This window comes from Anoplopoma fimbria, chromosome 6, assembly GCF_027596085.1.
Source record: "Anoplopoma fimbria isolate UVic2021 breed Golden Eagle Sablefish chromosome 6, Afim_UVic_2022, whole genome shotgun sequence".
Taxonomy (NCBI): domain Eukaryota; kingdom Metazoa; phylum Chordata; class Actinopteri; order Perciformes; family Anoplopomatidae; genus Anoplopoma; species Anoplopoma fimbria.
In genome coordinates this window covers 14,357,848-14,382,536 of record NC_072454.1, presented here as the reverse complement: position 1 = coordinate 14,382,536, position 24,689 = coordinate 14,357,848, and the positions used below count along the sequence as shown (strand labels likewise).

General features: G+C 42.0%; 1 protein-coding gene across 1 annotated transcript; it reads left to right on the top strand.

Moving 5' to 3' along the window:
* The first annotated feature begins 3,510 nt into the window (after nt 1-3,510).
* Nucleotides 3,511-23,837, top strand: ptpn20 (protein tyrosine phosphatase non-receptor type 20). Its single transcript, XM_054600318.1, has 46 exons — nt 3,511-3,634; nt 3,831-3,994; nt 4,926-4,991; nt 5,086-5,265; nt 5,424-5,499; nt 6,038-6,118; nt 6,313-6,388; nt 6,621-6,774; nt 6,983-7,054; nt 7,253-7,427; nt 7,704-7,839; nt 7,940-8,078; nt 8,178-8,330; nt 8,473-8,658; nt 8,757-8,919; nt 9,028-9,295; nt 9,402-9,481; nt 9,829-9,906; nt 10,028-10,135; nt 10,278-10,394; nt 10,484-10,686; nt 10,880-10,981; nt 11,194-11,287; nt 11,871-11,956; nt 12,361-12,532; nt 13,043-13,254; nt 13,735-13,833; nt 13,948-14,450; nt 15,024-15,660; nt 16,019-16,189; nt 16,288-16,462; nt 16,558-16,768; nt 16,859-16,896; nt 17,162-17,248; nt 18,143-18,204; nt 18,481-18,642; nt 18,724-18,973; nt 19,328-19,434; nt 19,597-19,679; nt 20,074-20,210; nt 20,307-20,455; nt 20,773-20,863; nt 22,033-22,367; nt 22,466-22,681; nt 23,564-23,626; nt 23,727-23,837. The coding sequence occupies exons 1-46, from the start codon at nt 3,511-3,513 to the stop codon at nt 23,835-23,837; spliced, it is 7,152 nt and encodes a 2,383-aa protein (XP_054456293.1).
* The last annotated feature ends 852 nt before the right edge of the window (nt 23,838-24,689 follow it).

Genomic DNA, 24,689 nt, shown 5'->3' with positions numbered 1-24,689 from the left:
TGAAATGGTTCGCTAGCTTCTTCTTGTACCCAGTGGATCTTGTCCATATTAAACTGTGCGATCATTTGTGGACTATGACACGCATAGGCTCTGCAGAAATCCCCAGCATAGTAGTAAGGGGACCATCTAGAGTTCGTGCATCAGTTCCTATAGGCTACGCTACAACAACGGATGTATGCACGGAGCCATGCTCTGCTAAGGCATGTGACTGAATAGGGACATGAGGTAAAATTACGTTAACTTAGCGCTGAGTAGTTTGAATTCTCCCTGCACCCACCTGCCAGCCCTGGATGGTTGTTATTTATCCTTGTCCCTGCGCAGATACCCCGGGGCCTGCAGAGACAAGCTGCGCGCAATAGAGCCCGGACGCGGCATGGATACACGTCCCAGCACCGACTCCCGCAGCAAGACGACGCTACTACGGTGTCTTACCCCTTGTTCAAAGAGAGCCCGCAGTGTTATGATCATCGTGGGGGAGCAGCCCTACGGCAGCAGGCTACAATCCACACGTTTGGCCGAGGTCGTTCGTCCTTCCAAGGCTTCTCCGTAGCGCACCTACCGCCGGGGATCCACCGCACCTTTGGGCGTCAGACGGATTAGTTAAATCGGTGTAGCTGATCCCACGCCAACCGCTATTGGTGGCTCTGACCTGTCGCTGTCAAACCGCGAGGCTAATCCAATTAAGTGTTTAAAGACGAGAAGCTAAGAATAGACCTATTTACAGTCAAAAGTTTCAGATCTTCAGCGTGATGATGGTGGCAATAGAGCAAATGAATGGGGTTCACCATGTATAGTTAATGTCATTGATGAATTACCTGCCAGAGAGGAGCAGCCTTTACTGAGAGGACGTCAAAACAGCAATGCGATGATCACAAGGATTATTTTGGATCGGTGGTGGGAGCACTGAAGATCACACTAAGGATCAGACCAGTGGCAGAGGTTACATATGGTACCAGGTAATGTTTCTATAGCTAATCTTCATCATCTTACTCTTCATATAGGGCTGTTTGACAGTTTGGTAAAATGAAGTGGGTGTGTTCATGTTCAGATACATTTTGATCTGAGATTTCAGATGCAAAGTAATTCACTTTAGGCTCTAACCCTTGTTAAAAATGTAAAGTACTGTATTGGGATTTACCTTTAAGAGTAATGCACAGTATATCCTTCATATTCAGGCCTGTGATGGCAAAAGTCATCCTGGTCCAATGTGTTGTTTGTTTGAGGCTGCTTGCTTATGCTGTAGGTATAAACTGGAAACTGAGCAGTAGCTTTACGTCCACACTATCACGTTTTGTTTCTCATGGTACATGAACGAGGGAATTTTATGTTCACTTCATATTATAGTGAGAGAGAGGTCTGCAAGAGACCTAGATCTGAAGAAGCATGTTGTCCTTAATTCCGGTACAGCTTCTCCTCTGTCTGTGTCCACATCATGGCTGCTTAATGGATCACTAAGATGGTTTGTATGTAACAGGATAATAAGGCTGATTCGACTGATTCATGGCATGCTCTAACATACTGACAAACATAACGAATAGGAGACTAAATATGCTTTTACACACAGAGAAAAAAGTGTGGCAACTGGTGTGTAAACTGAACATGGCATCAGCTTATTAGATACTAAAAATAGTTGGTTCCAGACATGAGAGATCTTCATTATGGTCTATAAATTTAATCTTAATTTTTAAGTTTTGAAAGTGGTGATTTAGAGTATTCAGAAGCTGTTATAGGATGTGAAAGTTTGATGGTAATGGTGAGAGAGGGCAGGTGATGTAACACCTGGTCTAGCCAAACATGTTTAGCTGAAAGCCATGTTGTTACATGGACAGCACCTTATGTTTTTGTCATAACATTACAAATTATATCAATATAACTAGCAACCAATAACCAGCTTTCTGTGTTGTTCCCTGCAGCAGTGTAAGGTTTCACAACAGCAGCTTTACACCTGTAGACAGACCACTTTGAGGGAGTGCAGCTGCAAAAAGTTTTGCTCTAGAGTGGACGGGTGGGTGCACCTGGCTGGGTTCCTACTCTCTTCTACAATCCCTTCTATATCAAAACGACAAACAAGCGTGCAGGGATACAATAGGGTTATTTTATATCTCACATCAATATAATGATGTAATCACTGAATTAAATGTCCCTAACCTTACGATGGCATTGCTGGTTTTGTTTTTAGCCGCACATTTAATCTCTCTTTCTTCGTAGTCAGTGGACAGTCTGGGTGTCACAAGCTGAGGATAAATTCACTTTAAGTGCAGGATAATCAGGCCTAAAGTAATTGGGTTGGGTTGGGTTGTATCATTGAAAGCATGTTGTTTTGTATGTGCTTGGCTGTGAGTACCCTATTATATTACTACTCTGAGACATTTATAGTACCAGACAGTCTCATATAAAAAGATCCGGTGAAATGAAAAGCTCGATGGTTGGGTTTCACAGCCTTGACCATACATCAGAAACAACCTGATCCTGTTTTCTATCCTGGTTTGAGAAAATCTATTTACCTGGAAGAAAATAGCCTATCAGTTTTTACTCACAGTATATTCTCATTTCAACACTTTGTCTGTCAGTATGCAGTAAAAGATTTTGGCAGTTTGGACATCAATGTGTTGCAGTTAATTCTGCCCTTTGAGACAGATACTACTGTGTTAGTTTTTACTGTAATGATTCCAGGTCAAGTCTAAGTGGGTGTTCGATCTGCCCAGATTTACAACTACATGCAATCTTTTGGAAAATTGGAGAATCAATTTATCTTTTCGTGTGTGATTGGTTCTGTTTTAATGTATCTCTTCCTCTAATGTGTTTTAATATAAAGTCAATTTGAGTGAAAATATATGATATAGTCAAAATGTTATACATATATATATTATATATATATTTCAATATGCATTATACACTATGTTTAATAGAAGTTCTCAGTTGTGTATAGATGTGGTAATACCTACACATCATGTGACAACATCTAACATGGGATCATGACACAGTGGCTTTGGTGCCAGAAGCACAGCCCCCTCAGAACTGACCTCTGGTCAGAAGAAAGCCTATTAGGAAATGGGAGGGGCAGAGAGAGCCAGAGGCAGTGAGACTGATGGAGTAAGATAATCTAATCAGAGTCCAGTACAAAGAACAGCCCTTTTTCTTGGTACGATCTTTCATAACTGTCTTTCAAAACAATATACTGTTGACATGCTCTGACAACCACAGTAATACCTCACAGTGACACATGAAGGTGGAGTATATAATAAAGGTGATGAGAGGACAAGGAGCTTGACACCAAGAATATCGGCCTAATGCAGAGTTTACATTGTTTACATGAGTGCTGAAAGACATACAAGACATTCATCTGTAGATGTTTGACTTGTGTACGGAGTAAAAACCAAAATGAATCCTCTCTTCAGAATATGACCTTGACCAATATCTCTAATAAGTGATGTTTTGGGTTTGTATATGTGTGTCTTATATGTGTTTGTGTTTGTGGATCCTCAGGTGCGTGCTTGGAATGTGTGCAGGATGAGCAGCACATTTGTTACATTAGCTGAAGTACTGGAGGCCCGAGGGGGACCTCTGCTGGAGGAGGAGGTCTGGTCCCTGCTGCTGGGCACTGCAGAGTCTTTAGTGGACGTCTCTTACATGGGTAAAGCACTTTAGATAACACCCTCTTATTGTATGCATGCATTGCTTTAATGCTGTTACCGTACCATTATGTTTTTGCATAAAAAACTTGAATATGTCTTTCAGTATTTCTGTTTCACTCTGGCTTTACTGTAGTACTGTTTCAGCAGAATCATATATATATATATATATATCACATACTTCCTACTTGTTTACAGGTCAGAACAATATGTGTATTATCATAAGCCCCACCTCCTTGCTGCTGTCAGCCACTGGTACCTTAGCATTTAAGAATTGTGGCCTATCAGATGAGGTATCCACCTTCACTGCTCCAGAGATGCTGCAGGGCCGTGCCAGCTCAACCAAACCTGCCGTAGAGAGGGTCAGTGCATCCATCCTCATACCTGTCCTTATAGCTCACATGGAAGTTGCTGACAGACTTAGCAAACAGGAAACAGTATCAGTACATATTGGGGGATTTATCAGATACTTTAAACTCTGCTGACATATCCTCATGTGTCTTTTTTCCTTGGAGTGTATACGCTCAGGATGACAAGAGTTGAAGGTCGACTGTGGTTTAAGCACGCCATCTAGTGGTATGGAAAAGAAAGTGCTGTCCTGAATTCTGCACTTCAGGGCCCTATTAATAAACACTGGGTAAAAAGACTATAAGGTAACTCTTAAAAAATGATTAGAATGTCTTTACATACAGAAAAGTTATCCAATAGGTATCGTCTTGTCTCCTACACACCTCTAAGTAATCTGCCTTGATAAATGCCTCATATTCGTCATCACAATATGTCACAGGTTAGATTTATGTCTCAAAGCTGCAGGAAATGTCACCTCCTACATAGTACAAAACAACATGTGCTGTTTCCTCAGCAAATTATAGAAATCACAACCATTTTTTCCTTTCTGAAAGAAGAATTTAGTTAACAGGCTTCATATTTTTGATCGTTGATGTCTGTTTTATCAATTCCCTCTCAGTTAGTTTCATCATTTTTAATGATAGTTCTCCTACTTGACCACAAGATGTTGTGTGTCATCTCAGTCTTGCACTTTAAATCCAATATCCCAGATATAGTTCATAGTATTTATATGTAGCAATAATGTTAATGACCAATGCTAAGCTTAGGGTTTTAACTATGGTGCAAGGGTTGGATATAGACTATTATTTAAAAAGCATAGTTCAACACATATAAATTTAGAACATGAATATGAAAGTAAACCTGTTTTTTATTATAGAGTTAGTTGGTAATTATAGCAATATGTCCAACCTGTGTTGTCGTTAACTAATTCATTTTGTTGCACAGATGCTGGTGTATTCACTAGGTATGACTCTCTACTGGTCAGTTGATTTTCAACTACCTCAAAATCAGGTGGGAACCCCTCAAAGCTTTCGTTTCTAATTCATAAGCATCAAAGTCCCACACCTTCATTATTATAATGACTTTCCACTCTCATTCCTCTCAGCCAGTCCAGTTGAGTGACCATCTAAACAGCCTTCTGCTCAGCATGTGTGAGGACCTGGCCCATCGCAGGGTGACTCTCAACTCAATCCTGGAAGCCTGCGAGTCTCAGCATAAAGCCACCATCCTGCCACCACCCGCCAAAGTCATCAGACAGCTGGTGGAGGAGGTTTTTCATGAATCGGTGAGTCTATATATCTACCTATAGTATGGACCTGTCCGTAAACTTTATAGCTTCTCTGCAGGCCATTGTGTATGTGTCAGAATTTTAAAGCATAATCTGCATAATGACAAAATAAAAGTGAATAAGAGTGTTTATACTAGCAGTTTCTCTTCCTTCAGATGGACCATGGCTCTCTGCCAGACTGTCATGTTCCTTTGAGTGGCAGGAGCCAGATGATCAGAGAGAGACTACATGGTGAGCATGCATGTTAGAGTCTTAATGAACATGAGTTTTTAAATACACATCGAAAGCATCACACAAGAGTGGACAAAGCAGAGAAGAAATCTTGCTGAACATTAGCTTGACACTGGGAATTTTTCGACAAACAAGCTAATTTCAGTATGTTTTAAAATGGAGCTGAATTAAAAACGTCTGGCAGCATGAAAATGGAATATGGGTATTGTACAGCCTATACTGCTCTATTGCTTCTATTCATTTTGACATCATGAATCAATTTGACTTTTGATCCTACATATCTACAGAAAGTAGTTTCAGTAATTTCTCTTTTGACTCAAGACGGCGCACAGGTCAACAGGATTAAAATCTTAACCTAAAGCAAGCCCAGGATTAGACTCGTACGAGAGCCAATAATCAGATACAGAGTGTGGATGCTTGCCGGCTAAACCCTCCGCTAGCCCCTGTTATGTCCAAACATCTCATTGTCTCCTGGGAGCACATAGATGGACAGTGATCAAACATTGCTGTCATCTTTCATCTCTTACCTGGTTGACAGGAAAGAGAGGGCCACTTTCGGACTTCAGCGAAGGCAGTGCTGAAGGGAGAAGATATTCAACGGACTCTGACTTAAAGTCAGGTACTAAAAAGAAGTCAAGATGGTAGAAGGAGTGATTATGTCAAATTTATATTTCTTGTGTTCACTTAATAAAATCCCTAACTCTGGTAGATGTAATCCTGAATTAAATGCAAAATGTACTAACTTTTGTTCAACGTGTGTTCTAGCAGTAAGATGCCTGTTTTGACAATGCACATTGTATGTCTGTTTTCTAGGGAGTTTACCTCAGAGATCCTGGAGACAAAGACCAAGGAGCTCTCCCACACCGTTGTACCAATCATCTTTAGACCGGTATGTACTATATGCATGCATACGCACACATCATCACCACAAATATTGCATTGTTAAAAAATACATTCTTCAAACATTAGAGCTATCTGTGTGTGCATGTCAGCTCCTTCATTGTCTTCAGTGACTTTAAGGGGACATGACATTGTCTCAGTGTTTGACTTTTCCAACTTGTCTGCACAACTATTACACAACCCGTCCTCCGTCCCCCCTCCCCACCTTTCTCTCCCCTCAGACTCCCTCGTGGGGTCCGTCACAGGGACAGCAACTGCAGTTGGCTTGGTAGGAGCCCCCACCACGACATCTCTCCTAAGACATCAGGCAGATCTCACAGTCCTTCCATCTCCTTCAGCGAGTCCTCGATCAGCCTGAGCCAGAGGAAGGCTAAGGTAAGATCAGGTTTTTTTTTTTATCTTTGTTCAGTGACATAAATGCTAGAGCTTTTTTTCCCTAGAAGATAAAAGTGTATGTTGTCGATCTGTACTACAAATTTGGAGTATTTAGTGCAAGTGAGGGACAAATTAGCTGAGCCTTTAGAGACGCCCAAGGATGTGTTGCTGCTTTAAGAGTTTATATTATAAATGTTTGTTTTGTCAGGCTTTGGGTCCTGAATTCGTCAGAATGGCAGACGAACAACAAGTTGTTCTTGAGCTTCCAGGATCTATTGTGGTAAATTTATGATTTCTGTTCATCTCCTCTGCTTTTGTTCAATATCAATGTAAATTCCTGTAGTTGTTTTTTTTTTTTTTTTTTTACAGTGTTTGAATTTGTCTTTTCTTGCATGCTAAACTATGTCTGTTTGCATAATTGCATGTACAGTATCTGTATATTTATGTGTGTGAGTGTGTTTGTGCATGTCCACCACAGTCCAGAAAGGGCCGTTCGTGTTCGTCTCAGAGAGAAGTGACTGTCGTGCTGCCTAACGGACAGTACGTGGTGGTTCGCTGTGACATTAAGTCCAAAGCAAGAGATGTGTTTGACATGGTAGTGGCTCACGCAAACTTGGTGGAACACTTCTACTTTGGTCTTGCTTTTATAGATGGTAAGATATTATATGGGACCTAACCTGGTCTGGACTGCACTGATTGTACATCACATTGCAATATTCAAAATGGAAATTAATTTAAAAATAACCATGGTCCAACTTATGATATTGTGCCCTCACAATTAACATGAGGGGTGAACTTGGGACAATATTTCAATTATTAACAACAATGTTGACTTAGATAAAGTAGAATTCATTTCTTATTGTATGTTGTGTTGTTTTAGTCACTTCAGAAGTCTGAAGTTAAAGAGGATTTCTTTTGTCATTCTGCAGATGATGAATATTTCTTCTTGGACCATGAAATGAAAATCTCTAAAATTGCACCAGACAGTTGGAAAAAAGGGCAGATATCCTCCTTTTTGGTGTTTCTTCGAGTCAAATTTTTTGTTGATGATATGTCCTTTGTTTTGTAAGTACAGTACTGGCTTTACAGTGATATTTAGAAAATCCATTTATAGAAATACATTGTATAAATACCTTTCAATTCATCTTCTTTACCTGCTTCCTAGGCACAGACTGACTCGCCATCAGTACTACTTACAGCTGCGGAGGGATATCTTGGAGGACAGGATCTACTGTAATGAGGAGACAGGCTTGTTTCTGGCTGCTCTTGCTCTGCAGGCTGAGTTTGGGGATTACATGCCAGAGGTACAGAGGACTAAAAGTAAAATGTTCAACTTAATTACCGGCATCATCTTTCAGTGTGTGTTACAGTAGCGCATTTGGTTCTTTTGTGTGTCTTTTTAGCTGTATGGTAAGAATTACTACCAGCCAGAGCATTATGTGTCCAAGAGAATGCTAGAGAAGCTGGCCCTGCCCAATGTCAAGGAGGAGCTGCCAAGACTACATGCAAGTCATGCCCAGATACTGCCTGAAGAAGCTGAAACAGAGTACCTAAAGGTATCCAGACTACCAGACTAACCCTAACCCTTACATGAATAATTTGATTATACTGTTCTACTTCCTTTAAGTCTAAATTATTGCTGAAATAAATAGCTACTATTTAAAATCGAATGCAAGTAAAATATATATACCATTCCAGATTGCCCAGCAGTTACCGGAGTATGGGGTTATGTTCCACCGTGTGGGGAGAGAAAAAAGGCTGGTGGTGGGAGAGTTGGTTTTGGGAGTCTGTGCCAAAGGAATCATTGTGTACGAGATGAAAAACCACCTGCGGACTGTCACCAGACGCTTCCTCTGGAGGGAAACCGACACCATATCCACTGGGGTATAAATAAGTGGCATTACAGTCAGATATTATTTTATACAGCTCAATTTATTATGAAGATAAAACTCAATGTATGATGACCTGTGTCTGTCTTTCAGCGGCGAAAACTGATTATAGAGTGTGGGGGGCCAAGCGGAAAAAAGCACAGTTTTGTAACAGAAAGCTCAAAAATAGCACAGTACCTGCTGAACCTCTGCTCAGCACAGCACAAGTTTCATAGCGAGATGACGTCACGACAACTTAACCACACCATGATAACAGGTGGGTACATTTTACTGATTGTGCAGAAATAATTGTTTTTGACTTTGGCATTGTTTTTTGATTGATGCTCACAAAGGTGAAGAATAAATTATGCCTCTTTTTCTACAGATGAAAACATGGACAAGTACATGTCCCCCTACCATGGTCGTAACCTGGACCTGAAGCGGATGTCCTGCTCAGAGGGCATGTTGAACCATGTAGGTTTGACACCTGGTCAACCAGACTCCCTCTCCAAGTCCTGTGAAAACCTGAATGACAAGCTGGAGGCGAGGCTGCGCCAGCAGAGGGAGATGAGGAGGGAGATGAGCAGAGAGATGAACAAGGAGCTCACACAAACAGGAGACCTCAGGGACATGAAGGAGCGACAGAGTTGGAGGTAGCCGTTGATGATGATGGCATTCTTATTCCTGTTGACAGAAACAAATTCTCTGTGAACATTATGAAACAGCTGTGAAACGTGAAACTGTGCACATGTTTTGCAGCACTTCAGGGCCGATTCCCAGAATAATGTCCAGTGTCTCACTACAGAAGCAGGACTCTGATACCTCTTCCTCCATACGAGGTGAATACGTCTAATGCAGATGGGTAAAAAAATCAAAGGAAAATTCAACATTCTGCATCTTTAGTAGAAGTATTGGGCGGCACAGTGTAACCCGTCTGTATCGTTAGATTTGGGTGGCATGGTGGCTCCCTGTTTAACATTGTTTAGCAAGAAGTAAGAATGTTTTCCCCATGTGTTTGGCTCTTAAGACATGCATATTAGGTAATTTGGAATTTCTAATTTACCCATAGGTGTGAATGTGTCTTTTTATGTGAGCTGACCCTTTGCTAGTGTTTTGACCTTCCCCCTGGGTACATAAAATATATAAATGTATTTACAGTGGCCCTTATAAAACATGTGCTTTGCAGTTGATACACCAACCAGGACCCCTCCAGAGAGAGAGATAGTCTGTGTGACCCTGAAGAAAGATCCCAAACTGGGCTTTGGTGAGTTTATTAAGACGGACTTAGCTGTGAACCTTGATGTAAAATGAATGAGCAGAGTACCACTTATCCGATTGTTTACCAGGAGACTTTTGTCTTCACTTCCTCTCTGGTCCTGTTTCAGGCTTTGTGATAGTAGGCGAGGACAATACAGGTAAACTTGACCTTGGGATCTTCATTGCCTCCATTGTGCCTGAAGGACCAGCGGACAAAGATGGACGAATCAAACCTGGTACAAAGCACCAACAAACGGACCTAGAAACACAAACGCTGGCTTAAAACTTAACATGCAACTCAAAATTGCTAGAGACCAAAATTGGGCTGCATGTGACAACTATAAGCTTGTCTTTTAAATGATTCGTTGATATTTCCAGGTGGACGTCTCATCTCCCTAAACAAGACTAGTTTGGAAGGCGTGACATTCAGTGACGCTGCTGCCATCTTACAGAGCAGCCCTGAAGAGGTGGAGCTCATTGTGTCCCAGCCTAAACGTAAGATCTGCTCAATGCAACACCATTAGTGTGGAACTTAATATTGCTTTTGTGAGGTCCTTTAACCCACCTGGTTGTTTTCCTATCAGAGTCTTTGAAGGACCGTGCAAGTTCCCTGAGTCAAAGTACTCTCGGTTTCGGTTTGAGCTTTGGGTCACAGACCACACTGTGTGGCACAGAGTTTCGCCCTGTCATGGAAGAACTTGAGGAGGCCATCAGTCTGTCGCACATGGCAACACCAAAACTGAGCAGGAAGCTACACATTCCTGTTGTGCGAATACATGACGCCCAGGTAAGAGATTACTTTGTTGCCATGGAAGCTAAGCATGACGTCAGAGCTGTTGAAAGAGTTTAACCAGTCCTATCGGTTAAATGGATTAAGTGCTATGAGTTTCCTGAAAAGACACTTCTATCTTTTCTTCATGTATTTCTCTCTCAGTCTAAAACACTTTTTTCTGTTTACGTCTTTTGTTCTCTTTTTTCAGGATGCGTTTTCCAGGTCCCCCTCAATCTTGAGTTTGAAAACTGGGGAGCGGTTTATAGTGGAGCTTAAGAAAAGCGGTGGTAGTCTTGGCATCAGTGTTGCTGTGAGTGAATTCCCTTTTATTATACAGCATTTACCTTATACACTCAGTTGCCAGCATATTAGGTACACCTTGCTAAAACTAATACAGCAATCCTGCAATATATCCTATATAGGCAACAATCTACAACGCACATTCATGCTGAGTCAGTGTCTGTTTCTAAGGTTATTTGAGGTCTTAGACATTAATTAATTACTTCTCCCTTTTGCCAAAAGGGAGGAATAAACACCAATGTGCGTTATGGAGGAATCTACATCAAGAGCCTGGTGCTTGGAGGTGCTGCAGAGCAAGACAGGCGCATTCAGATTGGTAATATTTTTATTTTTCATTTCGATATGCAGTCAGGTGGCTGCCAAAAACACAAAATGTTCTGCAAAGTTTTGATTTTGTTCCAGATGTTATCTTAACTTCTAGCATCGTCATTTATTTGCAATTTTAAGTCTGTGAATTTTTTCTTCCACAGTGTTGTCTTATCAAGAATGACATCTCCCAATCCCTTTGCATCTTCATAAAAAGGATATAATAAAAATCATTATGCAATATATACAATGCCGTCACAAACAATATTTTGTTTGTTGGCTTAGGGTAGATTGTCGACAAAGTATTGTATAAGTTAATGTGGATTGAATCAGGCGCTATAAAATGAAAGGCCTTAAACATGAGTGTTCCTCTGAGGCAACTGTGTCTGTGTCTGCTTGGTTCATGCTTCACTGAGCAGGAACAGCTTTTACATTTGTTGACATGCACATCAAACACATATGTACACACACACACACACACACACACACACACACACACACACACACACACACACACACACACACACACACACAAACCGTTTATATATTGCTGTTGCTAATGATGATGAGATTTGTGTTTGTGCATATGACAGGTGACAGACTGCTTGAGGTTGATGGGTCCAACCTGAGGGGCGTGACTCACCACCAAGCTGTAGAGTGCCTGAAGAGGACGGGAGAGGTATTCACACACACACACACACATGCACACACCTACAGACAAACACGCACACAACCAGACACACATGCATGCAAACACACGTGCAGTAAAACACTATGACCAACAAACATACGTTTTCTCTTTTGCTCTCCAGAAGAAAAAAAAACATACTTATTTTCTATCATCAATATCAATGTTGATTTCCTGTTTGTTGGACCCATGAGACCCCTCATCCTTATTTAGAGTAATCTAAAGTATTTTTTGCATTTCACTCCATTCATTCTGATTCTGATTATGCACAGAAAAAAAAAGCACAGTAGTTGGGGATAATGTACATTATTTTCTGTATTTAACTATAGCAGTGCATGTTGGGTTGTAAACTACTGAACATATAAATGAGTTGCACGTGCATCTGTTTCCCATAGGTGGTGAACCTGCTCTTAGAAAGGGAGCCCATAGTAGTCCTGGAGCCCAGACCTGACTCACCCTGCCCCCCCATGGCCCTCAGTTCATCACATACACAGCCCCCCATGACTGAAGTCTCCATGGAAACGACCTTGAGTGGCCGAGCCAAGGACTACAGCTTTGTGACTGATGGTGAGAGGCGAGAGGAAGGGGCACATGCTCACATAGGAGAAAAAAAAGAAAAGATAGACGTTGTCAGGCACACACACACACACATGCATAACACTTGCACACATGGCCCGGAGGTGACTGTGAGTTATCTGACAGCTACATTGTGGTTGCTGTCAGAGTCATCCAGGGCTGACGCTCACTCAGTCCCCCGAGACAGCATGGACTGAAACCTTAAAGCTGCCTGTTCACTGCCTGTGCTTAGTTAAAGGGACAGTTTCTCATCCCTACAAAGCCTTCCTTTCTGATAGAAATGTGATGGAAAAATGTGGGAATAATGATTGTCTTCTTGTTCAGATTTGTCATTGGAGAAAATGAATTACTTCTCATTGGAAGACATGTGGTTTAGGCTGATTGATGAACATGTTTTTCTTTTCACAGTGTACCAAATCACAGCTCACATTAGAGATTAAAGATTACACAACACCAGACATTAATGCTCAAAGATTGCCCTCCGTCTCCTCTCATTCCTAGAAAACACGCAAGAAGTGGTGCTGAGGAAGAGTTTGTCTGGCCTTGGCTTCAGCTTTAACATATCGCAGCTGCACTCGGGGCCAGACCGTGGCAGTGTAGTCCGCATAAAACGTCTGTTCCCGGGTCAACCGGCGCTAGAGAGCGGCCTACTGCGAGAAGGAGACGTCATCCTGTCTGTCAACAAAGAGCCTCTCAAGGACCTCTCTTACCAGGTATAGCGGTTGGGGTGTTTCAAATGATTATTAATCATATCCGTTATATAAAGCAAGCAAATTATGAAGCACATTCAATAATAGAGCTTGTTTGTTAAATATAGGTGGGGGTTTTTTAAGTCTTTTTTTCCAACATTGAAAACAATAAAAATAGGCTATGAAAAGAATAGGCTTGTTTTTTAAGGTGCCAACTACAGCCTAGTGTTCAGATTGTGTTCACTGTGTCAGAACAGCACTAGTGTTCCTGCTCTTTCTTAAGATCTTGGCCACGTCATTGGTCCACTAATCCTTTAATCTCATACAACGAAAATAGCAAACTGGTTGTCTCATTTGATGTGCCATTTAATCTTCTGTGCCTTCAAAAAAGTACACTTAAACATGTAGAACAGTATAACAATTAAAAAGATGTGCACAAGCTACACCCAAAGATTCCTGCATCAACACACACAGTAGACAGTTTATTTGTTGTTGTTGTTTCAGAGGGTTTTGTTCCTGCTACGTGGAGCTCCATCTGAAGTTCATCTGCTGATCTGTCGACCAGGTCCTGGAGCGCTGTATGACGCAGTTGACAACACATTGGTGAGCTCACACGCACACTAGTACACACTGATATATGTACATATAGAAATAAAAACAGCTAAATTGGACTCAGTAATCCAGACAGACCATCTTACCTCATGTCTGACTCTGTAGAGTCCTGCAGCCTTCCGTGAGGTTCGATCTCGGTCTCTGGACATCCGACTAGGAGAGGACTACAGCCAGCTCCTTAAGTTTCAGTATGATCTCAAAATACATGCCCAGATGCAGGCCCCCACCCATGAGGAAGACCTGACAAACACAGCAGAGAAAACCCCGGCTCCTCCTGCAGCTCCAGCACTCCCTGAGACCCAGGAGAGTCTGGACGGTAAAGTGCTGGCCAGCCAGACTCCCCCATCTCGTCCACGCTCACCCCCGTCGCCAACTTCACCTACATCACCTCCGTCACCAGTCTCGCCCGCCTCCCCGGCATCACCTACCTCTCCTACCTGTGGCTCTCCACCAGAGTCACAACCAACCACAGGGAAACCAGAGGATCAACAGGAAGTAGAAGCAAAGAAGAAGAACAAGGACCGGGAAGAAGAAGTTGCTAGGACAACAAGCTCAAGTGTGATGCTTACCGACATCTGTCCTAAGACTGGTTCCAACGTATATTCCAGGTAATGTATCAGAAGTAGTTTTTACATAATCATCAAATTGTTTATATCAACAATTCCTCTCTTGTTGCCTGTCGTGCCAAATGAAAACGTTTCATAGAGATTAGAGCATAGCACATTTCTCCAATAATGGATTCAAGGGATTTGACTGGGAACTGCTTTAACAAAAGCAAAACAATACCAACATGTGTATAAACACTATTAAGAAGGATTATAAAAGTCTCCCATGTCCAGTCATATATTTAGTTCTGCATGAGTACCTTTTAGTACCACAGTAATGCTTTTGTTGTATTATAGACTTATTGTATATTTAATGACCAAGATTAATGCTCAGTCATAACTAATGCACTGGCTGTCAGCAACATTATGTCAGGTAAGGAGTGAGCTGTGTTTAGTTTGAAGTGTGCCAACAAAGACATTTTAAGTGTTTCATTATGATCAGATGATGAACTAGAAATTCCAATTTAAAAACTGATGAAGATTAACTAAATTTAAATCCTACATTTTGACAAACATACTTTGAAAGTAATATTTTATGTACCTTATATCAAATATATTCTGCCTGTTTATCTGCAGTGGAGTCAGAGAGGAGGCAGATGGAAGTGTGACATACTGCCTGATGGGAAATGGACTGACTATCATGGCAGATGAGGAGTATCTGACCATCAGCTCCACAATGGAGCCTCCTCACAGCCACCCCCCGAGTCTGGCCACTCACACTCCAACAACCAAACTCACAGGCCTCCACTCTCAAACCTCCAACAGCTCCTCTAGTTTCAGCTCTCAGAATCCAAGCTTCGGCCCACCGGACCCCACTACAACCATCTCAGTCGTCAGCCTCTCGTCTGGCACCCCGACAACATGCTCCCTGGTCCACCCGTCCCAGCCACTCACAACCCAGCCACCAAAAGCCAAGCACCACCCGATCCAGCAGGGGCTTCTTCCAAGTCATTACAAAGCTATCTCCAAGAACAGTAGGCCTATGGGGCCCCCAACCCAGCCTCCACCACCCTCGACCCCCATCACAGCCCAGGTCGTTCCCTCTGTGCCTCCCTGTCCCAGTCCACCTGCCCCGACGCTGCCCCCCACAATGCTGCTCCCTCCTCCCCAGAGCCACAAACAGTTCAGAGAAGAGCCAGAGAAGAAAGAATGGGAATACAATGATGATTATAATGAAGAGGATGCGGAAGAGGAGGAAGAGAGTCGAAGAAAGGTTCCTTGTTCACTTTACCTTTACCAAAAAAAATAATGTTTTACCCCAGTAGATTTGTCTGACAATAGAAAACTTTAACACATTTGAAAACATTTCCATAAAGTTTAGTAAATACATTCAGGCTTTGGTTCAATGACCCAGTATTTAAAGTAAACTGGTTATTTGGCTAGAGACCAATAATGAGCAGAGATAACGATACAAATGTCAAATTATCTGCATATTTTGGGGAAAAAGGAGCTATTTTGTCCACAGGGGGTACTAACGTGACGTGATGGAAATTATGACTCGTTATTAAAGTCCTTTAATGAATTTCTGTAGCTATTAGATAGATAAATTGTCATTGTTTTTTGTCTGTCAGGGATTGGTTAAAGAGTTTGAGCTGACAGTGGTTCTCACCAAGTCCAGGAGTGGAAGTTTTGGGTTCACCATCACTAGAAGCAAGCTGGACAACTGCTACTACATACAGGACATACTGGACAACCCAGCCAGGGCAGATGGACGGCTCAGGGCAGGAGACAGGCTCGTCACAGTACGGACATTATTTAGCTATATTTCATTCTGCTGCTTTCATTCTGAGTATGTGCTGCTCACGTTGATTAATCGATTCCTTTTCTGTCATTTTTCCAGGTAAATGGACATGACGTTACCCGTGTGGCTGATGATGTTGCCATGACGATTCTCAGGTCATCTCAGAGAAGACTGAGTATGACTTTGGGGAGGGCTGTTTCCAACCTGGTTGCCCCGCCTTCCTGTGACAGCCTGCCTGATGTAGTTCTCTACAAGACACCCTCAGGACAGCTGGGTGGGGCACTTTTCACACTTCCACACATTTTGAAGACACAGGCACATCACCCGTATTATTTGATTGTATCTACTATATGTGTGTGCCCTCTCCAGGTATAAAGCTGACAGGAGGAATTGGCAGCAAATGGCAGGGCATCTACTGTCTGCAGGTGGTGCCAGGCTCCCCAGCCAGCGAGGAGGGCAGCGTCCAACCCAACGACAAGATCCTCTACATCTGTGGCAGGTGCACCTTAGGAATGACCCTGGAAGATGCAGTCAAAGCCTGTGAGATCGCCCCTCGTAAAGTCAAACTTAAAATCATCCGGTATGTGCCTTCAGAAGTTTAAGAGATTGACACTGAAGTAGGTTAATTTTTGCTTCTTTGAATGACTTGTTATGTTTGTGTCTGTCACAGAGAAGACCAGCCATTGACCACCAAGGCTAAGTGGAACGGTAAGGGGCGTCTGAAGGATTTATGGGATGGTTTCACCTGCTTGAGTTAACCCAAGGGCACATAAACAGGACAGTTTGGTTGTTATATGCACTAATGGATTGCCTAGAAACCAGATATGTTTGTGCTCAACTGGACAACGATAATTTAAGTTCAATCATTACCAGAAAGAGTTCCTGTTTTTAGATTTAGCACTAGAATTAAAATAGATTTGTTTCCTTATACAGTATATAGAAGTGAATTTCTATACAAGTTTTTCTTTTGTAGGTCTGTTTGACTGGAAAAAGGACAAGAAGTTCTTTGCTCGTTTTGAAGAGCCCATCTCTCCAGATAAAGACTCTCCTACTGAAGATGGTGGGTGTTTTCTCCTCCCAACTCTCTCATGTTCTGTCTGCCCCATAACTGGTTCCCTTTCACTCTTTTGCTTGTTGCTCCTTTGTCTGCATGAAGCCGGAGCTCTGTGCTGAAAGATAGGGACAGTCATTGCAGCTGTGTGTGTGTGTGTGTGTGTGTGTGTGTGTGTGTGTGTGTGTGTGTGTGTGTGTGTGTGTGTGTGTGTGTGTGTGTGTGTGTGTGTGTGTGTGTGTGTGTGTGAGAGAGAGAGAGATCTGAATGCTGACAGACAGATCCTGGGCTCTCACAGCAGGATTAATAATTAGCAAGCCTCAGGCCCTCCACTGGTGTATTGGACTGCAGGGCTGGAGCCATCACACATACACACACACACACACACACACACACACACACACACACACACACACACACACACACACACACACACACACACACACACACACACACACACACACACAGTGCCATACAGCCAGTGGTCTACAAGGCAGGTAGCTCGGTTGCCTGGTGACGGTGCATGCAGCAGTAAGGGACAGTGGAGAGGGTCAGTCTAAAGAGTCCAGCCTTGTTCACCTGTCATAGAAGAGAAGTACCCATCAACACTTCTCTTTCAAAATGGCCAAAGAGGTGGGAGGTTGGTGTGTGTTTTTTTCTTCTGTGTGTCTGTTACGGAAAAGTAATTGGCTGAAAATGGTCGCATGGATGGAAATTGGTACAGAAGGGAAGTTCCACTGTTAGCTTAGGGCTGAAGTCCAGATGTTTAACGTTATTTAGCTTTTAAATCGCTTTTAAAGGCTTGATCAATATTCATTGAACGCGTAATTGTCTATGCAATTGATCGAGTTGTTTGTTTGCATCTGCTGCTGATTCATTGATAATTTTTCTTCTTTTTCTCAGATGAAGATGTTTGTAGGACTGCTGGAAGATTTAGATGTCCCTCCCTCACAAAAGAATACAATGTAAGTTTCTAAACATATTATTTATCTTTGTCCGAAAAAGCTCATTCTTTCTTTCTGTTGAAATACACACTGTAACATGAGTGTATTTGTGTGTCAATCTACGACTGCATTCTTTACTTGGGGGTCACTGTATGCCTGTGTGTGTGTCTATCAAGTTTTCTTTACATCTGATTCTTGCATCAATAATACAATGGCAATTCCTGCAGAACATAAGGTGCTTTGTAAATACAGTGGAAGAAAACTGACTGATTCCTCATTTTGTTTCGCCTCCTTTAGAGTTGCATCATGCAAGTGGGGTTCACAAAACCAGAAGGAGGAGGCCTTGGCTTTGCTTTGATTGGGGGAACCAATGGCAGCATGCTTAGAGTGAAGGAAATCTGCTCTGGTGGAGTAGCTGAACAGGACGGTCGTCTGAGAGTGGGAGATATTCTATTAGAGGTAACAACCCATCATACACCTTGGCTGTTTTATTACCCTCCGTAGTGGGGATAACCCTTATCCTCACTCGGTGATTTCTAGGTAAACGGTGTGATTGTGTCCGGGCTGAGCTATAGTAAGGTGGTGGATATCCTGCGTAAAGCTGAGGGCACCGTACAGCTCACCATCTGCAGAGACATCCGGCCCCTGACATACACCGAGTCACCTACACCACCCAACATGTCCGCTCAGACCGAAGAAGTTTTAGCTGAGCAGCCGGCTCCGGTGTCCAGCCCTGATCACTGTCCCTCTCCTGACGTCATGCTCAATAAGCCAGTTGAGCGCCCCTCTGGTATGATCTCTGACAACTGTCCTTCCTTTTACCGTGAATATTTAGAAAGATAATGGTGTTGAAATAAAGAGCTGTATGCATGCTACTAATCTTTTTTCAGACTTTGCTGACGTAAAAATTCTAATTAAATTTTGATCTGGTAAAATCACAAAGGCAGGATTTGCAAAGCTGTTTACTCATTCTTAATTATTTGGACTAAACACTTGAAACACCTTTAGCTATGTAAAATATACTGAAAACACACATCTTGTGTCTTTTAAATACAATCAAAGCCATATCAAATTTGCATCTCATCATACAGTTTGCCTTCCGAGACATGAATTTATCTGAATATATTGTGAATCATTGTCTCAGAGGCGACTTCAGACCCTGGGGTCAATGAAGCTCTTGTGTGCGTTACCTCACCACCTCCTCCACCACGCCGACTGACAATAGTGACAGATGACACTGCAATAACACAGGTAACATGGACGCTAAAAAGCATACACACACGTGTAGTATTTATAATGTAAATTCTCAGTTTGACTTAAACCAGAGCCCTCCTTACCTCTTTAATAACATCTACTACTAACATCTTGCTCCTTCTGTCTGTTGCCTCTTCTGGCTGCTTGTCTGTGAAACAGGAGAGCTGTAACAGCACCCCTTCTCATCAAGCTTGCTGCCCATCCCTAAATGTCACTGACATGTTGCATGGAGCTTCTGACAGGTAGTAACTTCCCAAACTACTATCCTGTATTATTTTCTACTTATTTCCTCCCCACTTCTCCTCCTCCTGCTTCTTCTTCTTCTGGTTGCTGGAGTTCCACTGTTAACCACAAGAAGGCAGCAGAGAGCAATAGAAAAAGTACCACCCTGGATAAATGCTGTCATTTATGGGCTCTGAACCCCAATGAGACAAATAGTGTAATGATTAGGAAGTGTATAGTACTTTAGTAGCCTCAAAACAACAAGTATTGCAGAAGTATTAAGATATTTTAGCCTCTTGTCTATACTGTATTTTAGGTGGAAAGGTCGCAGGGAAAGGAAGCTCAGCCTTGCATGATTTCATCCCCGAAGAGTAAAAATGGTCTGGTCTCACCCCTGCCCCCTGACTCCCCCAGGAAACGAATTGTGACCAAACTTTTGGACCAGTCCTGTAAAGACATCCGGAAAACACAGTCAGACGGCTGGAGCAGCGAAGAAGAAGAAGATGATGTATTTAACGCCACCAGTCTGGAAATGACTTCACCCCAAACAGGTGTATATTTCTCTACTTTTGTGCTGAAGTGTCAGAGTGAAAATCGTATATTTCCTGAGCCATACTAGCAACTCTTTTCCTCTTTTGTTTCCTCAGGCCCACCCATAGTATCAGAGGACGAACTGGCCAGTTTAGCTCTCATTAGCCCGGCTAAGACCAGCCAGTATTCAGGCTCCAGGGTCAAAGCTCTCATCCGGATTCTACAGCATCAACTGGACCAGCAGGAACTGGTCAAAGAGTTCATGGTGTGTCATGTGTTATGGACAAAATAGTCATTTTCCAATATATGTATCAGTCACCAGTAAAATTGGCTTAACGAAGAGGTCAATTACACATTGACCACTTAATGTGCCATTATATTTTTTCCCATATTGATCCTGCCATGAGAAATATGCATAGGAGGTTATAATAATGTATTCTGTGAAGTCCTGCAGACACAAACACACATACACACATAGATTTTCTGTGAATGTTTAAACATTTAGACGTACTGTAATGCAGCTGCACCTTTGTAAGCGTTTGCATTTTCTTTTTGTTATTTTGCTCATTTTGTTTATTTCAGGCTCTGGAGCATCTGAAGCCCTCTGACAACTGTCTGGTGGGAAAAGCCCCTGAGAACAGAGATAAGAACCGCTACAGAGACATCCTACCCTGTAAGTCTGAAAGAGGACTTCTGTTAGCTTTTACTTCCTTCTGGCAGAATCTAAACTTTCACTTTCTCCAGTTTTTTGTTAGTGAGCTGAAGCTTGTAAAACAGTTATACTCACAGACTTGGCCTTTAGAGAGAGCCTGTTTCAGCTGACGGTAAGTTTTTCTCTGAAGGGAGTGGAGATGTTTGTTTACAACACTACAAATCATTTCCTATATTAGTATCAATAATTCATTGAAGCCACACTTGTAATTTCCTCGGAGTCAGCCAAGTATGTGATGATAAAGAATATGTCATTGGGCAACATCTTGTAATTATCTCGGATTTATTATTTTGATAAATGAAGCGGGAAATAATATTATAAACTGTATTACTCATCTGAATTCCAGGGGGTAAATACAGAGATAGGATGAAAGAAAAAAAAAAAGTATATTGTTGTCAGTACTGATGGTAATGAAGAACGTAAAAGAAAAGCTGGAAACACACACAAAAATGCATACAAACACTTACAGAAGTGTTTTCTTCTTCGGCCCTCAGTGTGTAGGAGTGAAAGGGTCAGAGTTGAAATAATAAGTGTGATGAAAAGGATAGTGACCCCCAGTGGAACACCACCACACCTTAATGTCTGCAGCCTGTTACAACTGCTGTTTGTTCAAAAGGCCCAGATAAAAAGGCATGGTATTAACCTCCCTTTTCATTGCGTGTAACTATTTTACTTAGAAAGTCTGGTTTCCAGTCTGTGGCTTTTTTGACCTTCAAAGCAGGAGGTGGGAGACCAACCCAAAAAACATTCCTAACTGCCCTCAGTCTATCACCCCTCTCATCACCACTAAACTTCCTCACAGTCCTGGTTTGTTGAGCCCGGCTCCAGACCCCAGAGCTGTTTACTTGTCTTTATTTACTGTTCACTTAGATTGCGTGCTTTTGGCAAAACAACAAAGTAGCAGTGTTTGGTGTTTGTGGTCAAAAAATGAATGGATTTATCAAACATGTAGAAAACCATTGGCATGTCTGTCTATTCTGTTTGTGGGAGGATACTGCTGGAGGTGTAATTGGTTTATTATAATTATAAATTCATGCTGTGATGCATGTTCACACTCAAAACAACACACATGCAGAGAGTTGAGGGTCCTTTCCTTAAGATTTATTTTCCTCCTTTTCTTTCCCCCATAGATGACGAAACGCGTGTTGCCATTGGAGACAACCAGGACTACATCAACGCCAGCTACATCCGCATGCAAGTTGGAGATGAAACTTTCTTCTACATCTCCTGCCAGGGCCCTCTGCCTTCCACAGTGCCGGCCTATTGGCAGATGATCTGGGAAAACAAATCTGATGTCATAGCCATGATGACCCAGGAAGTAGAACGGGGAAGGACCAAATGTCACAAGTACTGGCCAGAGAAGCTGAGCGTGCCTCTGGACACCGGCAGGTACCGGCTTCACCTGGAGAACCAACAGTTCCTGGAGTACTTCCACATCAAGGTCATCCGCATGGTGGAGATAGAAGTAAGAGATTTCTGAGGAATACCTGCCTGCCTGTCAAACGTCATTAAGGCTATAGTCTACTCAAAAGCTCACAATTCTTAAACTTATTGTGATTCCAGACCAGTGAGATACATTTTGTCCGTCATCTGAAGTTCACACATTGGCCTGACCACGGAGTGCCGAAAAGCTCCGAGCAGCTGGTCCGCTTCATCCGTTACCTGAGGGCCGTGCACCATAAGGGACCAGTCACTGTGCACTGCAGCGCTGGCATCGGACGCACAGGAGTTCTCATCTGCACTGACGTTATCCTCAGCCTCATTGAGAATGATTTGCCTGTGAGTGGAGCCATTTGTTAGGTTTATTAATTAGTTTAACACACTGTTTTTTTGTATTTTTAGTCATGACAGTGGCACGGATCTAGGTATGGTTATGTTGGTCGGTCTGTCCACCACTTTAGTCCAGACTGAAATATCCCAACAATTAATATCAGATGAATTGCCATGACATTTTGTACAGACATAAATGGTCCTCCTCTGATTCCTCTAACGCCACCAGCAGTTTGACAATTTCTTTTTTCCCCAAACTATCTCTATTGTGTGGATTGTTTCCACAGATTGAAGTTTGCTAAGTTCTTTCTTTTTTATCTATCAGCATCATCAGGTCAATTTTTTACTTTAATTCTATGGTTTATGACCAAATACCTGAAAAAACATTGTCAATCCCTTCAACCTCAGCTGTACTTTGTATTGTAAGTGCTTATTTGTAAATGTTAGCATGCTAACATGCTAAACTAACAAGGCGGACTTTGTAAACATTAAAACTACTAAACATCAGCATGCTAGCATTGTCATTGTTAGCATGTAGCTCATGCAGTGAACTGTCAATCACAAAGTAGCCACGTCCAAAAGCATACCCTTCTTTATCGTCTATTTTACTCTAAATAGGACCATCATTTACTAATTAAAAAGTTTACAATGTTTACTGAGGTTATAAATCAAGTAGTAGGGTCATTTTATCATAGACATACAGAGAATCTGGCCCCTTAATGGCTATTTGAAAGAGTGCAGATTCAAGACACTTCCGCATTGGTTACACATTACAAAATCTGAGGATGCCACCTTGTTAATTTATTATTGATATAAGAACTAAACTATAGCCTTAGACTTGTTCACAAAATGCTGCAGTTGTGCCTAACAACCGTCTGTTTCTGTCTTTAGATCAACGTGAGTGATGTCGTAAAGGAGATGAGACTTCAGCGGCATGGGATGATTCAAACTAAGGTCAGTAACAACAGAGGGGTTAAAGTTTTAAGTTCACGGTTTTTAAAAAAAAAAGGCCGTTACCAAAAGATAGATATGCCCTTTGTCTCTCTCGTTTCAGGAACAGTACTTCTTCTGCTATAAAGTCTGGTTGGAGGTTTTACAGGGCATTTTACAGCTTCACGGCAACCAATGGCAACCGGAAAGTCCCCGAGACCACAAATTAGTTTGAATGTTCCCACCTCCAGTTCAGCTACATGTAAAGCACAGACTGTGATTGAGTATCCATGTGCAGTCTATCACAGCATAGACTGGTGAGACCTTTTTCTTTGGCTTGTATAGTTTAGTTAGCTATAATAAGAAACGTGTACTTCTTCTCTGTTTTGATACTTTGTGTTGAGGAGGCCTATTGTTTAGTTACAATGACTTCAACTGTAATGTTTTTGTTCTTGTATGTGCTCTCGGTGCTGTGATAATGTCAATTTAATTTAGATCACTGAGGTTGTTTTGCCTTTTCAGGCTTAGTGATTTGCCTTCTGTCTCTAGCATCTTTTTTAAATTTTTGTGTCACTATTTGAATGTATCTCATTTTCTTTCCTCCATGTCCTTTAATTTGCAAATTGCATTAATTTTGAACAGTCACACTGCATGGAATTTAAAATCTGGTATTCACTTATTTTATCTGGCAGTAATCTGAGATCATCAAACCAAAGGGAGTATCTGTTTGTAACCTTGATGAGTAGAATTTGATTAAGCATTGTGTTATCATTTCATTAAGTGCATTTGTACCCTGGAGAAAAGGGCATTAGCAAAAGAACACTATTGATTTTTCAGTGCATCATCTACAGAAATGAAAAGAATCAAGTGCCTTGGAATGACTCACACCGCTTGCTCCATAATGACCCCGAGTCACTTGTCACAAGCGGTCCGAGAGCGAGAAACTGATTTGAGAGCACTCGGCGGTGGTTAGATTGAATGTGCAGCTTTCTGTCTGTTTATGGTCTGAGGTGGATGTTTGGTTGATCCAAACCGGAGGAGGATTACATCTCACCTTTTAGTTTGTTGTAACTTAGAAAAAAAGAGA

What these genes read in the sequence shown, in the direction of transcription:
- ptpn20 (XM_054600318.1), top strand. Translation starts at nt 3,511, where the DNA reads ATGAGCAGCACATTTGTTACATTAGCTGAAGTACTGGAGGCCCGAGGG. An exon ending in AGCTTCCAGGATCTATTGTG is followed by an intron (nt 7,055 to 7,252) that starts GTAAATTTATGA and finishes TGTCCACCACAG; the next exon opens with TCCAGAAAGGGCCGTTCGTG. An exon ending in GACACCCTCAGGACAGCTGG is followed by an intron (nt 16,463 to 16,557) that starts GTGGGGCACTTT and finishes TGCCCTCTCCAG; the next exon opens with GTATAAAGCTGACAGGAGGA.